A 13,283-nucleotide genomic window follows, 5' to 3' on the forward strand; every position below is an offset into this window, starting at 1 on the left:
TTTGGGAAAAACATCCCTTGCTCTCCAGTCCCCTCACCACATGCTGTGCCTGGTTCCTCTGGTGAGGCAGTGCAGGACATGGGGCCAGCGTGCTTCCTCCACCAGCCGCAGCCCCCCCACGCTCACCTTGCATTAGATTTAGGTTCCAACTGGCTCCAAAAGGGATCCACTGCTGGCCAACAGGCGACGCTGGTTGCACCTCTGTGAGAGCATATTTAAGAAGGAAAAACCTGAGAACTAACATTTTGTCTTACACCACCCAGACGTGCAACGTGCTGCAACACCTCTCAGCAGGACACAAGAAATCAAAGAAGAAAATAACCAAGCAAATCTTTGCCTTCCTCAGGTCCCTTTCATTCTAATTCTAGAAGGTCAGCACTGCCACTTGCTGCATGCACGTGGTAAACAAATAGCTCATACAGACAAGCTGTTTTTAAAACTTATCAAAAGCACATCAGTGAAATGTGATTTAAAATAAACGAGCTGTGTTTGAGGATATCGCTATTTCCCCTGGCACTTCATGAGTTTGCAGCTGCCGAAATTCCTCTTAAAAAATTCAAAAGGGGTTTCTAGACATAAATTTTATATATTTATATTTATGCATACACATTTCACCCCAGTTACCAGACCAGCCCCTAGCCACACTTTAACATGTTGCTGATTTAGCTGTATCAACCAAGAATCCGTCTTCTCTCTTGCCAGCAAAAACTTACTGTAGAAACCTTTCTAGTGGCTGCGAATTTTCTTCTGCCTGCACAAACTGTTCCTTTCATAGCACCTGGTTTAAACGGCACCAGCAGAAAAATCCCTCTCATTGCTGTAGGGGCACCTCAGGAGGAAGTGGTGAGACAGGGTAAAAAAAGCTTGAATGTGGGAGGGGTGAAGGAAAAGGAGAGCATTGCATCAGCACAGCTCACATCCACAGAAAAAGGGAGGAAGTGGTAACTGCCATCACACCAGGTTTGTGCCAGTAGAAACTAAACTGCAAAGTCAAAATCCTACCACAAGAAGTAACAGCAACAGTAGTCTGCACACAGGTCAGAATCACCAACTTTATTTTGACATGGTGTCCATTTGGATTTGGATTTCATTTTGGTTTCTATTTGGATTTTTGTCATATTTTGTGTATAATGTGTAATCTTCCCAAATTAAGAGAGCCCGAAAACATACATGCAAGCTATTCCATTATGTCAAGTGGATACTAATCTTATTCCACGCTTCCCCCAGCAGATGATTAAGTGTCAGTTCCATTAATTGTTTCACTGCTGATATGATAAATATTAACATTTCTTTGCTAAAACCTATCTCACAACTCCAAGTCACCTGTAAAAGCCTCTTATGGGTAAATCCATCCATATATTTCTCCATGCAGGACTAAAGAATATCTCATCTTCACTCTTCCTAATGAGCAATGCAGCCTCATTCTGACTACATGAGAAGTACTCAAAATTGAGTAGACAACTATTGGTTAAGAAACAACAAAAAAGCTTTAGACAGGTTAAGCAGAGTCATGAAGACAGCCTGTCTGCATTTCTACTCAAATATAAATCTCTGTGTTCCCCTCCCTCCCTTTTTTTTTTTAAATCCAGATCTGCTGCAGGTTATGCAGCCTGCCACATCACATCAATGCAGAAGCCAGTACGGCCTGGCTGCAGAATTTAGGTCAGCCTGTCTGTGGAGTACATGAGGTCTTGCACATAGCCATACATTTTCTAGTAATGCTTCAGTAATCCCTCTTCATCCTCCTATGCGGCTATTTCAACAGCCGCTACTAGCTTTCCTCTAACACCCTGGCAAAGACTCTCCACAGGAGGGATGTTTGCAGGCAAATGAGCCACTATCTCTTCTTCCTGTGAAGCAGGAAGCTGGTTGTTGAATCAAATAAATGCTGATTTTTTTTTTCCCCAGGGCAAAATAGTGAAGGCTATGCTAGAAATGCATGCTAGAAAAAGACATCCCTTTTCCTAACACTAGGAGGAAAGATATAATCAGATTGAGCTGTAAATTACCCCCAAATCATTAAGATTTTTCATAATAGATCATCTAAACAAAAACTCATTTTCTTCCACCTGGGTCAATAAACAAAAGCATTAAAATGTGACTGGAATAAATTCAGACAACCTGAGGGACAGATGCTGATATTTCTGGAGACAAAGGATCACTCGAGGTGAAAAATACTATATGTCTCCAAAGAGACTTCCCTCCAGAAGTAAATTGTGGGCTGCTGTCATCCCAAGCATTGGATGAGCACACGCAGTGGTAAATTCTTAAGGAATTTTTAAGGTGCATAGAAAATATGCACAAGTCTTTTCAGAACATGGTCCTCAGAGCAGGAGTTCCACATCAACTAAAAAGTACAGTTATGTAAGGAACAAAATCTAATACAATAAAGCAAAACCTTGAACTTCTCTGACTGTCTTCATCTAAAATGAGCCTAACAACCAAAGATGTGCATACAAGAATAAACATCAGTTTCCAGGAACAGTTATAGGAATCTCAGCAAATAAAAGTTAGCAAGCTGCCAGTTGGTTTTGTCCTAAAATTCACCAGTCTGCTATCTTTCTGTGCCGCATAACGTGCTTCTTGAAAGCTGGCACTTAGGACTCCCAATAAGCACAAAGAAGAATATCTGTCCTTCAACACATCAAATTGCTCTTCAACACTCAAACATTCATTAAGAGTATTCTTAGCCAATTCTTTCCAACCCACGTGGAGCCTGGGTACTGGCAAGCACTGAGCTGTATCAAACACTGAATGTCTAAATCAAATAACCCAAAAAACACAAGAGCTGCATCCGTTTATGTTCACCTCAGGTCTAGTACAGAGTAGTAGCTTACAGCACGCACCCACGCTGGGCACACAGGGGATGAAGATGTCATTCCTGGGCCACAGGCACATCATGCATGCCCACAACACTTCTTAAGAAACAGAATTCTATATTTATTTTTCTAAATCAACAATCATTCACAATTCCACGTTACTCAGCACCAGAGGACTCGTCCCGCTCCCGGCTCAGTACCTGATCAGGCTGTGCTTCTCCTCCTTCCTCCTCTGGCTGCAGCTGGGCTGAGCTCTGGCTCCAGGAGGCTCCGGTGAAGGGAACACCAAGCCAGGTGCTGGCGGTCACTGTCTCATTTTGGTAAGTGCCTTGGACGCTTCCTGTGTAAAAACAAACTGCTGTGAATCAAAGCAGCCGAGTGAAGTATTGGCACTTGTGGGGGTGTCAGAGAAACGCCGCTCTGCGACACGGAAGCAGAGTTAGTCATCCTCTTACCACCAGCGCCTGGTCTCTGGGGGAAGGCTGAGCACACCCTTATTTTAATAATTTCAGAAACACTCTAAACGAGTTGTCTTAAAGAGCCAAGATCCCTCAAACTAGCAATTTGCCACTTCACCCGTATTTTATTAAACACATTAGCTCCCCCACCACACGCAACCAAGCGCACCGCTATTTCCACGCTGCACCCCCCTACAACGCCGTAGCGGCCAGACCAGACCAGTTTCACGCTGATCCCACCCAGACCGCTGCCTTACGGCCGCGTGCTGGGCAAGCAACCCACAGGCTGCCTGGAAACCTCACGCCCGTATCCCTGGGACAATAACATGGAGAAGAAACGGGGCTCTCCCCCGGCCGGGGCCCCGCACGCCTCCCCTTGCCTCCAGCCGCCCAGGCAGAGCTCAGCCCGCAGATGGAAAGCAGCAGCTCAGCAAAGCCAAGAGCCACGTGCCGACAGGTTACTCATGAGTATTTATTTTAGTTTGCTGCTTATGAAGTATGCCTCGTTATAAATCAAGTATTTTACAGTAATTGCCTCCAATCAACAAACACCGAGCGAGCCGCTGGGCACGCTGATGCCGCTGCAGAGCCCAAACCCCAGCACGGCCGCGGCTCCCCCTGCCACCCCCAGCCCAGGCCCGCCACCACGTGCCTGCCGCCTCCGCAGCGGGGAGGCCGGGGCCAGCAGATGGGGAAGGCGCTGCCGAACACGCAAACAAGAAGTGCATCTTAAAGTAAAGGGGTTTTTCTTTTTCCTTCTTAAGAAGGGTCAGGGGATTGCAAAGCAGTGGTCAAGAGGTCTCTTGGGAGCGCTCAATCACTTCACAGGCCACAGCACTGAAATCAGAGGCTTCAGAGCCTGCTTGTTGTCTTTAAATGCATGGGGAGGAAAAAAAGCCCTGACTGGGTACTTTACAAAGGTCTGCTGCGAGCAGGTTTCAGGAGAGACCTTTGGAGCGTACTTGAGCCCTGACAGAAAACGCTCCGATAGCCGCAGGGCCGTTCACCTTGGCTGTTTCCGTAACCTTCCCTTGCGAGGTCAGAGAGCCGCACAAGGGCCAGGGCAGGGTTTGCCATGCCTCAGCCTCTCCCCTGCAGCCATCCCAAAGTCAACAACCAGCGCTTGAGAACAGAAGGCGAAGGCAGCTCCTGCTGCCAAAGTGAGAGGACTGATTTTTTTTTTTTTTTTTGAAAACGCATCAGCCTTTAAGGAGAGGTGTCAGGAGAGACCAACCACCACCACCACACTGGTGAGGCATGGAAGCAAAGGACAGCTTGTCTTCAAGGGCACTATCTCAGTCTGAAAGCCTGCTGAGTTCCACCACCACCCTCCCCTTGCCAGGGCAGACCAAGCACAGGAACTGGAACATACCTGGAGGAGAGGCTGAGGGAAACAAACAACAAAATAAAGCACTCAAGAATACGATTTTGGTTAAAAATAATAATAATAAAGTAGAAATTCTCATATAAATCATATCAGTGTGTAAGGAAATGCCTGTGCTGAGTGAGACAAGGCCAGCAAAGGAATTTTCCCTGCAGTCCTTGCACAGAAATTCCCCTGGATTCTGTTCCAAGCCCCGTTTGAAGAATTCTTCCATTTGCTCCCCCCTCTCATTTCTGAGGTGACAACTTCAATTTACTAAAACAAAGCAACATCCTATTTACTGGAACATCTGCTCCAATACAAGATTACACACCCACTCTTCCACAGCACCAGCATGTGGGATAGCTGGTGTGAAGGAGGTTAAATAGGGAGCACACGTACCATTTCTATAACCTCGTCTCTCCTCCAACTCTTGTTCCCTCTAGTCTTTTGCTGTGCTTTCAGGCTGCTCAGCACAGGGAAAGCCTCACACCCCAGGTACACTGGGGTGAGGGCATCAGGCCCGAAACTTGGCACATCTGGCAAAACACATGCAGCCTCCAAATGCCACATTCTGTATGTTGTAGCCTACGTGTGGCTGCCTTCGTTGGTGCAGTCACTCAATCAAACCTTTTTTTCCACTACTAAAAATACTATTTCTGTTGCAATTAGCATGGAAGCAATCATTGCTAACAGAATGAAATAAAAAAGAAATCAGATGACATTTGCAGAGCAAATTATTGTGAGTTCTGTAAAAAGAGGAAAATGCAGAGAAATCACAGTATTTTGCCGAAGAAGTAGAGATTTTCAGGGGGGTTAAAAAAATAACTATAAATGAACCAGTGTCACTCATCAAGAGGTTTAGTTTCAGGACAACCAAGTAATTCTCAGTTCCACACACATACATCTCCAAGGGCCCAACCAGCCGCCGACATTTGACAATCGCTTTGGTTAAAATGCCATCTTCCTCCCTTGTTGCTGCATGAGAAAGACAATCAACAAACCGCCACACAAGAAAAATGTCATGCTACCAAGAGAGAAGAAAACTCCCTAGCCAGCACGGAAACCTACTACAGAAGTATTGTCAAAAGCAGCATGCGACCTAACCAGATAAATACCAGATTTTGCTGCTATCTCCAAGCGAGGTTTCACAATCGGCTCCAGCTGACTGGAGGCCACCCGGGAGCTTCAAAGGCCCCAGCCCTGTCCCCAGCTGCGTGGGAGAAGCAGGCAGGAGGGCAGAGCGGGTCTGCCCCAGCTGGGCCTGGAACCGCCTCACCTCTGGAAGATGCCTTAGGTGCTGCTCCCACTCCATGGAGCCCCGGGGTCCCGACGGTGCTCCCCACAGGCAGGACGTCCCGGTGCTACTGGCAACCCGTTCTTTGACCCACAGGCAGCAAGAGCGGGAGCTGCTGGTGGTAGCTCTGCTATTATATTCCTTACCAGACAGCAAGCCAAGTTCAGGATCTCACAAGCTCAGGCAGCAAGCAGGTAAACAATCAGAGGCTGAAGAAGCCCCTGATGGAGGGGGTGACGGTGGCAGCTACCACCCGCAGAGGAGGAAGTGGAGGAGCAGCACTGCGGCCTCACCCGCACGGACAGCTCTGCAGGTGCAAGGCCAGGCTCTTACCAGTCCAGCCTGGAAGCCTAGAGGTGCCAGTTACATTCGCTGTGACAGATGCCTATGACCACGCACGGGTCTGTATCACTTCACAAGGTGCTTCCAAACTGGTTTTCACCCAGGAGAAGCTGGCCACAGGGACAGGGAACATGCACACCCTGAGTCTGGAGAGGAGACCACCCTCACCATGCTAGCCGACGCACGCACTTTCTGTGCGCCCAACAGCATGTACCACCTAGCGCATTAAAATCTTATTTTATATTTACTCATACTTTTCTCAACAATCCTGTTACCTCCTTGCCTTTGCCATGTTGTTACTCTTTTATATTTTTGCACGCCTCTTTAGCGGTTTTATTTCCTGGCTTTACTGTATGCATTACCATTTTTGTTCTTCCGCAAGACCTGCTCAGCAATTTCTTTAAACTGATTGATGCTAATAAGGACGCTCATAACTTTACCTTTCAATCTAGGTACATCTTAAATCAAATTACACTAAAAACAAACAAATACCAAATCTAACAATGAGTTTTAACCACTGGAAATAGAGTCTTGTCCAAATCGTTGCATTTCTCATGTTCTTTTTTCATCAGGACACTTCTCTCTCATTCTCAGTTTACTCTCGTTTCCAAGAGCTGTTCTTCTTCCCTTATTCTTATTAGACACCCTCCTGCCTGCTTCCCACTGGGGGACTCGCCCTGAGCACGCTTGGCTCTGCAGCACGAGGAGCCCCGTGTCTCTGCATTCCTCCGCTTCCTTGTTCCAAGGGCCAATGGATTTGTTGTCAGAGGGATAGGAAAGGTGGGGAGCAAAACTATCAGCTGCCTTCCCTTTCCCTCTGCTAACAATGCCAACAAGGTAAAACAGTGAAGAAATTTAGTACGGATTATAAAACAGCAAACATTACTTACAAAAAAAGTCATATGCATAAAAAGCTTCATGTCCCTTTTGTCAGTTCTTCTAGGCTGAGGCAGTTTAGGCTTTATTTCTTAATTTAATTAGACAGAAAGCAAGCACATGAAAGTTTTTGGATGGCAGCCACTGAGAGAAACTCTGTATGTAGATTTGTGAGTCTGTATTTTTAAACACCAGTCAGATTAAGTGTGAAGTCTGGTTCCTCTGTGCATCTTGGATGAGGGCAATTGCTAATACACGCGGAAAGGGTCGGTAACCGTACCGGAGCTGGGGAACAGAGCAGGACAAAGAGCTGCTTTTCACACTTCTTATTCAAGTTTTCATGCAGTGACCACTGGATTCTCATTCCCATCCTCCCTTTCCACGAGCACCAGGTACAGACATGCAGGATGGACTTTTCAAAATCTTTCACTGACATTTGCATTGGTTTAGCACACAAATTTCTACTGAACAATCAGAACGACACAATCTTGAGAACGTGTTCCTCTGTGAAGACTGCAAAGGCGACAAAATGTCTATTACATAATACTTCTGTATAAAATATTAATATTCACAGAGGGAGCTTTTGAACTGAAAGGTTATTTTCTATGATTAGCAAATCACTGTTGTATAAGCCTGGTTTTTTTTTGGTTTTTTTTGTTTGTTTGTTTGTTTTTTTAAAATCACTGTATTCGAGACAGACAACCCATACTTTCTGTTGACAAAAGATGACAAAATCAACTTTATAGGTACACATATCAAGGTACCACAAAAGATCTCCTTGGTGTTACCAGCCTGTCTTAACCTTAAGTACTGCAAGGTTACAGAACCACCTCTGTTCCTAGCACACAGCTCCCGCAAGCCCACACCAGGGTTATTCCAGTGTTCTTCATACAAGCTCTCACACCAACTGGAAGGATAGAAGTTCCCTTTCTTTCCTATCCTGTGATGGCTGAGGAACAGACAGATTATTCAGACACCATATTTATATACATACCACATGGATTTGTTTTCTCCTTACAGCTATAATCGGAAGCTGGGAAAAATCACTGTAGCAAGAATGAAGTTTGTCAAATGAAGTCCACCCAAAAAAAAACCCCACACTGCTTTTAGCAGGCATGTTGGTATCTGTGGCATCAGCCAGGCTTGAAAACACCAAAGGTGTGGCAGTCCTGTCTTCTGCAGAACCCAAGGGCAATCAAGAACACCTTTTATAGAGAAACTTATCTCAGTGCTAACTTGTTAAGAATGAAGTCCAAGGGGAAAAAAAAAAAAAAAAGCATCTTGGCTGGGGCTTTGCAGCCATTTGGCTGCATGGGGGTGGGTAGGAGCCTGCCCTGCTGCTTTGTTGGAAAGGCTACGAAGAGCATCCGCATTTGTGCTTTTTCCTTTGTGTCTATCTTCACAGAATGGAACAGGGGAGGGGTCCAGCAGATGCTCAGGGACACAGTCTGCTGCAGGTCTCCTCATACTTGCCAGCTCCATGGGAGCTGCAGGTAAGACATGCAACACAGCATTTAGGCAGTCCCCAATCTTAACTTCAACACGGGAAAATCAGGAGACACGACCCAGGCAGAAAAATCCTGAGCAAGTGAAGAGAGAGGGATTTATATTAAGGCTGTTTATAACCCTGGTTTGGGAAGTGTGCAACTTTTTCAAATTTAAATGCTTGGCAATCGGTTTAAAGAGACATTTGACAACAACAGGTAGCAGTAACATTTCGTTATCTGTTATGCCTGCCCCTTGCGTCTGGGAAATCTTCCACCACAGCACAACTTTTAACAAAGAGACCACATAGGGAAAGTGATCATTCTTAACACTACGATGGAGCAAGACGGGTCACAAGAACCAGACCATTTCCTCTGCTGATCACACAACACAAAACAGGACCACAGGGAATAAAGGTGACTGCTATCCTCACTCACTGCTGGATGCCATATGCTCTGAGCCTGGTTATTTTTTCTGCTTCTTCACCAGAGCTACCTTCACCAAAAAAGGGGTCTCAGAAGAGAAGAATATCTGAGCAACAAATAACTTTCCTCCTCTCCTAAGGTCACTGTAACGTGATTGTTTCTGAAATCTTGAGCATCACAACTACTTCAGCCTTAGAGCAAACCACTTCTGAGGAAAGTGGCTCGAGTGGAAAGAAGGAAAATTGTAGGTAGAAACAGTTCTGAGACTACATGAACAACATGCTTTCACAGCCTAGATTGTACACGAAAAGGAGGAAGAAAAGGGGAGGTACTTCTTTTAGAGAAGTACCAACAACCAGGTCCTTGGTGCAGCCGTGCTCTCTTCCCATACCACTGCTTTCCTCCAAGTGTGGGCAAAAGAAGCATTCTGCTGGCTAAGTCCAAACAAACAAGCTTCCTCCTTGCAAGGATGTTTCCCTCACCACTCGGGGAGCTGCTACATGAGGACTTTTGAGTTGTCTTCCCTATCTGCTTCCTGGAGGGGACCAGCAACCCACTCTTCCAAGACTGGAAGAGCACAGTTGTAAAGAATACAGAAATAACTGAAAAGAACCTCGATTCTTTTAATTAAAGAAACTTGTGTCGAGAGAAAGATTGAAGCAGTGTCAGTTAAAATTAACGACGTGGAAATTAGTATTACTGATGGTATTAGAAAGCGCCAACTTGACTTGTGACGCACTTTGCTTTTTAACGTGCCAAACCCCAAGATGATTCTCAACAAGTCAAACACTAGAAATGCTGGCTTTGTTCTTTCCTAAATTTGTTTGGAATCTCTGAGGGGAAAAATTGTTTGGCAAGCAGTCAGTACCTATTCTTTGTTATATGGTTAAAAGAAAATTGCATTCAATTTGCTTAGACCAAAAGATTATGAGCCAAACCCATCCCCAACGCAGGCAAGTCAAACTTGGAAAAAAACGTGGCTCAAAGTGTTCTCAAGGTAAGAGGCACGGAACTGCTTTAAAACAATACCTACAGTTGGCTTTTAGGAATATAATGCTGGAAGCTGCTAGAAAACCGTATCTCACAAACATCCTCCTCTGTATTTCAGCTCTTTTCTGGCAAATACTTACAGGTACAGGCCCACAGCAGCTCAACATTACAGCCACGAATAAATACTTGCAAAATCAAGCACCACTGCTGTGGCCCCAGAGAGACTTTTGCATGCACGTGTGCTTGTGAGACCATACACGTATAGAAAATTAGTCATATGCACAAGTCTTTGCATGGTGAAGTCCACAGACTTTTCACTGCTTGTTAGAACAAAAAACGCTTAAAATGTCAGTTATGCAAAAGCACAGACAACTCTTTATCTAAATGCAAAGCTTCTGGGGAAAATTATTTCCATTTTTCTTAAAATATCAATAGCATTATTATTATTTTTTTTGCCATGTTATAATCTCTCCACAGCCAAGAGACAAAAAAAAAAAAAAAAAAGAACTAGTGCAGTCTAGTTTCAATGCTGACAAAAAAAGGAGAAATTTAAACAGCAGAAACTTAACATGTTTTATTCTTTCTACTTTACATAGTAACATTTGAACATCAGGTAAATACTGCTAGTTATGTTTTATGAATATTTAGGAATCCACGGTATTTTTATGAATTCACTGGAAGATACAGATTGTTCTTTTGAAAAGAAGAGAAAAACCTTTCAAGTTCACTGCTTGGCAAAAGCAGCTCTAACTACGTGGAACTCCTTTCTGTTTGCCTCCAGTTGAGAAAATAGCTTACTGGCTTTCCCCATGACACCATTTGTGACTCAAGCTACTTTTCAGTAAAACAGCCATCACCAGCCCCACTGATAAGAAGGTTTAAGCCTCAGGACACTAATTAACCCTTCGTGATCAGCCAGTTTCCACGCATTAGTCAGTTCCCCCGCCAACCCCGCTATCAGAGGTGCGGGAAGAAGCCGAGGCACCGAGTCAGCACTCTGCCTCCGGAGGTCCCGGGGCAGCCATCAGCGAGTGGCAGGACGAACTGGCAGCGTGAGGGGCAAAAAGCCTCAGCCAGCAACACAGGACACGATCCAAAATCCATTTATGCCCACTGGCTTTGAACGGGACCTCGACACACTGCACGAAGGAATGGGAAGACCTGGGGAAGCGAGAACTGGCTTTGAGGCAGGAAGCCTCAGCGCAGTCACTTCTCATAGAGCTGCACCAAGCCACAGCACACGTGGTCGCAAGTGCTTCTGACCACAGGAACGCATGTACCATTTTCTCCCGTGGCATTTATTCTCCTATCATCCTGTCGCTGGCAGGACCTATTGCAACAGCATTTGCTTTTTCCTCACTCTCCAGGCGCGCTGTCAGAAAAGATGCCCACGCACAGGACGTACAGCCGTGGTATCTCCACGGCACTCCCTGCCTGCTGGTACAGGAGAGAAGGAGGCTTTTCTGAGGTGACAGAAAGCAGGGCTGAGAAAAACCTGGAACTCAGGAACTGCATTTCACACGTTCACGTGCATTAGTGCAACGTACGCTAGTTAATCTTCACAGCAAGCATTTAAGTGCTTTCACCCTCCTTGCAGGGCTATCACACCGGTTTGCTCCTATTACTAATTACCTCCCGTGACAGCAGCTCACAGACTTCCTCAGCTGCTGGTGCTGCTGCTCCAGAATGCCTTCCCCAGGTCTGAACGTGCCACACGGGTTGCCTGCCGTCCCCCCGGAGATGCCAGGACCAGTGCGGGTATCTACTGTGCACATCTGCATCTCACAGCGCTAATTGCTGCTTGGTGCGGCTCCCTTCTCCGCCTTACCTCATCCAGACTTTGTAAACTTTGGATCTTTACCACAGTAACCTCACTTGCAAATAAACGGGGAATATTTAAATTGATGCCGCTATTGTGTGCGAGAACCCGGAGCCAGCAGACATGACAGACAAGTGGTTTTCACACTAGGCAAGATACAGGCAAGGCACCAAATGAGTTTACTAGAAAGGCAGTGCTTCCTCAGAAGCACAGGAGAAAATGGTGTACGGCACAGAAAATATAACCAGAGTAGCATATTCCTAGGTCAGGACCTCATAAATCAGTTTCAACTAACAACAAAAGGTTTACAGGGGATTTATAAATCACAAAGACCGAACATGATCCTGGCCTCGGAGCAAGGCTGGGTGAATTAATTTAAGATGGCAATCAAGGGCAAATAACATAACACCAACTATCTACACTACCAGTCCTTACTCTAAAGCCGAGGAAATGTGAAGAGAGGTGTTTTTCTCTGCTCTCTCCGGGGGAAGAGGAGGAGAGAAGCAGAAAGGGACTTACCTACCCTGCCTGGGATGAGGGTGCTTTTGCGGCAGCTCCGGTCTGCGGGATCAAAATGTCAGTGCCGCTCCTGCCAATTTCTCGCATCCTAACGCCCCCCTCCCCATCCGGGGGGCACAGCCATTCCCCACCTTCGGTCGGAGAGGCAGAAAAGATGGTCCTTCCCCACCACCGCTAGCAGACGCGTTGAAAAAGAAATAAATAAAAAAAATACTGCTTTTTTTTTTTTTTTTTTTTTTAAGCCGACACCGCCGCCGAGCAGCCGGCACGCCGGGGCTGGGGGTGGGGGGGGGACTCCCCGCGGCGGCACGGGCCCGGCAGCACATCGCTTTCAGCACCACCATTACAGGAAGTCCCGCCGAGCCTCGCCGCACCGCACAACAGGCTGCTCACCGCCGCCGCCCTCCATTTTCCAGCCGGAGCAACCTGCCGCGCGGCCCCTGCGCACCGGGGGCCGGCCCCCCGCCAGGGGAAACGGGGAGACGGGCACGCGCCTGGGGGCGGCTGCGGCCCCGAGACACGGCAGCGCCTCGGGCGGGCTGCCCGCAGGCACGAGGGAAGGAGGGGAGCCGGGAAGCGCAGCGAGAGGGGCGGCGAGGGGCTGCCCGTGTCGCCCCCCCCCCCCCCCCCCGGGCCGGGGCACGCCGAGGGGCCACACGCACCTTCCTTCTCCGCGGTCGCTCACTCCCGCGGCGCTGCCATGCGGCGAGGGGGACAGCCGGGCCGAGCCGGGCCGGGCCGGGCCGGGCGGAGCTCGGCTCCTAGCGGCGCCCTGCAGCGCGCTCTCCGCATGCGGCGCGCACCCGCATGGCTCGGCGGCACGGACGGCACCGGCAGCCGGCGGGGGCCGGTCCCGCGTCCCGGAGCGCCGCCCGCCGACCGGCAGCGGC

At 47.4% G+C, this 13,283-nt stretch overlaps 1 protein-coding gene across 6 annotated transcripts in view; it reads right to left on the reverse strand.

The window, feature by feature from the left end:
* Positions 1-13,260, reverse strand: part of LRRC8D (leucine rich repeat containing 8 VRAC subunit D) — a 48,571-nt gene extending 35,311 nt beyond the window's left edge. The window contains exons 1-3 of one of the 6 annotated variants that reach the window (XM_040565545.1): positions 13,056-13,260; positions 3,020-3,159; positions 127-201 (exon numbers count right to left, since the gene is read on the reverse strand). In XM_040565545.1, the coding sequence (XP_040421479.1) occupies positions 127-133 (7 nt within the window). In that variant the 5' untranslated portion in view covers positions 134-201; positions 3,020-3,159; positions 13,056-13,260. Of the gene's footprint in view, positions 1-126; positions 202-3,019; positions 3,160-12,393; positions 12,572-13,055 lie in introns of those variants that run through there. The other 5 variants (XM_040565546.1, XM_040565547.1, XM_040565549.1 and 2 more) reach the window with 5 other exon arrangements.
* Positions 13,261-13,283: the final 23 nt, after the last annotated feature.

The sequence above is a fragment of the Cygnus olor genome, chromosome 8 (assembly GCF_009769625.2).
Source record: "Cygnus olor isolate bCygOlo1 chromosome 8, bCygOlo1.pri.v2, whole genome shotgun sequence".
In the NCBI taxonomy this organism is placed as follows: Eukaryota; Metazoa; Chordata; class Aves; order Anseriformes; family Anatidae; genus Cygnus; species Cygnus olor.